The sequence below is a fragment of the Danio aesculapii genome, chromosome 4, assembly GCF_903798145.1.
Source record: "Danio aesculapii chromosome 4, fDanAes4.1, whole genome shotgun sequence".
Lineage (NCBI taxonomy): Eukaryota > Metazoa > Chordata > Actinopteri > Cypriniformes > Danionidae > Danio > Danio aesculapii.
In genome coordinates this window covers 175,806-178,305 of record NC_079438.1, presented here as the reverse complement: position 1 = coordinate 178,305, position 2,500 = coordinate 175,806, and the positions used below count along the sequence as shown (strand labels likewise).

Genomic DNA, 2,500 nt, shown 5'->3' with positions numbered 1-2,500 from the left:
TTGGCACATCCAATTGTTAATTTCATCAATGCATATGGCAGAGGGTGTCAATGGGGCACCTTTTATTAAGTAAATAAACAGAATTAATGATGGGCTAAACATCTGCAGAATTCTGCGCGTGCAGATTCCGTGTGGGCCTAGCTATGGCTCATGTATGTGTAAGCAGGAAAATAATCGCATGGATTCCGATTTACTCAAATCAGATTCAGGCCTTGTTTACATATGGAAATGTATCCGATATGAATCAGATCAGTGCCCTCGTGTCTGCAGCATAAGCAGGCAGATCGAAGCCGTGCGCCATTAAAAACCAAAGCGAATGACGTCAAATCTGACGCTTTCATTTCAGAACAGAGTTTAGCAGAGTCGCAAACTTTAAATCTCATACATAGACTAAAAAAGCTTTTATATTGTCATGTAGCACAAGTATTACGCATATTAACGAGAGAGAGAGACACAGAGAGAGTGTAATATTCCCCACGTAACCAATGTAAAACTGGTGCATAAATCACGACATAGACATTGCATGCCTGCTGCTTTAAAAAAAGCCTAGATTAAAAGAAGATGGCCAAATGAGAGCGTATCTGTCATAAACTATAGTAAAACAACTTGTCAAAAAAAGAATTTAAAAAATGAAACCCTGTGAACAGATTAAATACAGGAACGGAGAAAAGAGCGCTCTTTTATTATCAGCTGTCAGTCAGCGCCCGCTCTTTTTTTTTTCCTGGTCATTGCGCCTTTTGCCTTGTGCTGTGTAAATGCAGGGAATCGGATACGATGATGTAAGCAGGTCAGCAAAACAATCGGATACAGTCACAAAATCTGAATTGACCGTCAAGATCTGCTGTGTAGATGCAGCCGAAATGTCTTGTTTTTATTTCTATGTCTATTTGATTCTGAGTTGAAGCATGTGACCTGTAACTGGATCTTGTCCGCAGGTAGAGGAAGGGATGCATCTGCTGATCACAGGGCCGAACGGATGTGGTAAGAGTTCTCTGTTCCGGATCCTCAGTGGCTTGTGGCCCGTGTACGGTGGACTTCTGCACAAACCCTCTCCTGAACACATGTTCTACATCCCACAAAGGTACTGACCACACTTTACCGTCCCAGCAGGCACAGGACGTCAACATGACGTCAGATTGACGTTGTACCCCAGCGTCTTGGGGACGTTGCATTTTGTTTGGAAATGAAAATCAGAACCCGACGTCATGTCCAACATCCAACCCAAAAACAACCAAATATCAACGTTTAATGATGTTCCAGATTGACGTTGTGTGAATGTTACCACTATGACGTCTATCAGATGTTGGATTTTGGTTGCCATACCTGACGAATAAATGTCAGTATTTGATGTCAATATGACGTTGGTTTAAGATGTTGACTCGATGCTGGACTTTAGTCACTTTCCAATGCAACCTAAAAACAACCAAATATCAACGTCTAATGATGTTACAGCTTGATGTGTGGATGTTACCACTATGACGTCTATCAGATGTTGGATTTTGGTTGCCATACCTGACGAATAAATGTCAGTATTTGACGTCAATATGACATTGGTTTAAGATGTTGGCTCGACGCTGGACTTTAGTCACTTTCCAATGCAACCTAAAAACAACCAAATATCAACGTCTAATGATGTTACAGCTTGACGTTGTGTGGACATTACCACTATGACGTCTATCAGATGTTAAATTTTGGTTGCCATACCTGATGAATAAATGTCAGTATTTGACGTCAATATGATGTTGGTTTAAGATGTTGGCTCGACGTTAGATTTTAGTCACTTTCCAATGCAACCTTAAAACAACCAAATATCAACGTCTAATGATGTTACAGCTTTATGCTGTGTGGAGGTTAGCATTATGATGTCTATCAGATGTTGGATTTTGGTTGCCATACCTGACGAATAAATGTCAGTATTTGACGTCAATATGATATTGGTTTAAGATGTTGGCTCGACGCTGGACTTTAGTCACTTTCCAATGCAACCTAAAAACAACCAAATATCAACGTCTAATGATGTTACGGCTTTACGCTGTGTAGAGGTTAACACAATGACGTCTATCAGATGTTGAATTTTGGTTGCCATACCTGACGAATAAATGTCAGTATTTGATGTCAATATGACGTTGGTTGAAGATGTTGGCTCAACGTTGGACTTTGGTCACTGTTCAACATAACCTAAAATTAACCAAATTAACCACCCTAACCCTAACCATTGCAAGTTTCTGTTTACAGGCGCTCAGTGGCTGTGATCCTCGTGCTTTATCCTGTGCTGTTTTTGTTAAGAAACAAAGACGCCTTCGGTGTGAATGAGCCCTTATTATGTGAAAGGAGCTATTTTTAGTTGCAGGATTTGACATGCAGGACCACAAAATGAAACCGTGACAACAAACGTCGTCCAAAAAGAACCTGTTTGCAGAAACGCACCAGCCTGCCATTGTTAGCAAGCAAGTCTAAATAACATTTGCCTATTTTCAGTACAAAATGAATCTTCCCTTGA

General features: G+C 40.5%; 1 protein-coding gene across 5 annotated transcripts in view; it reads left to right on the top strand.

The window, feature by feature from the left end:
* Nucleotides 1–2,500, top strand: part of LOC130222433 (ATP-binding cassette sub-family D member 2) — a 31,501-nt gene that overhangs the window by 20,952 nt on the left and 8,049 nt on the right. For all 5 annotated transcript variants that reach the window (XM_056455004.1, XM_056455003.1, XM_056455002.1 and 2 more), the window contains one exon: nt 936–1,081. In XM_056455004.1, coding sequence (XP_056310979.1) covers nt 936–1,081 — 146 coding nt within the window. The remainder of the gene's footprint in view (nt 1–935; nt 1,082–2,500) is intronic.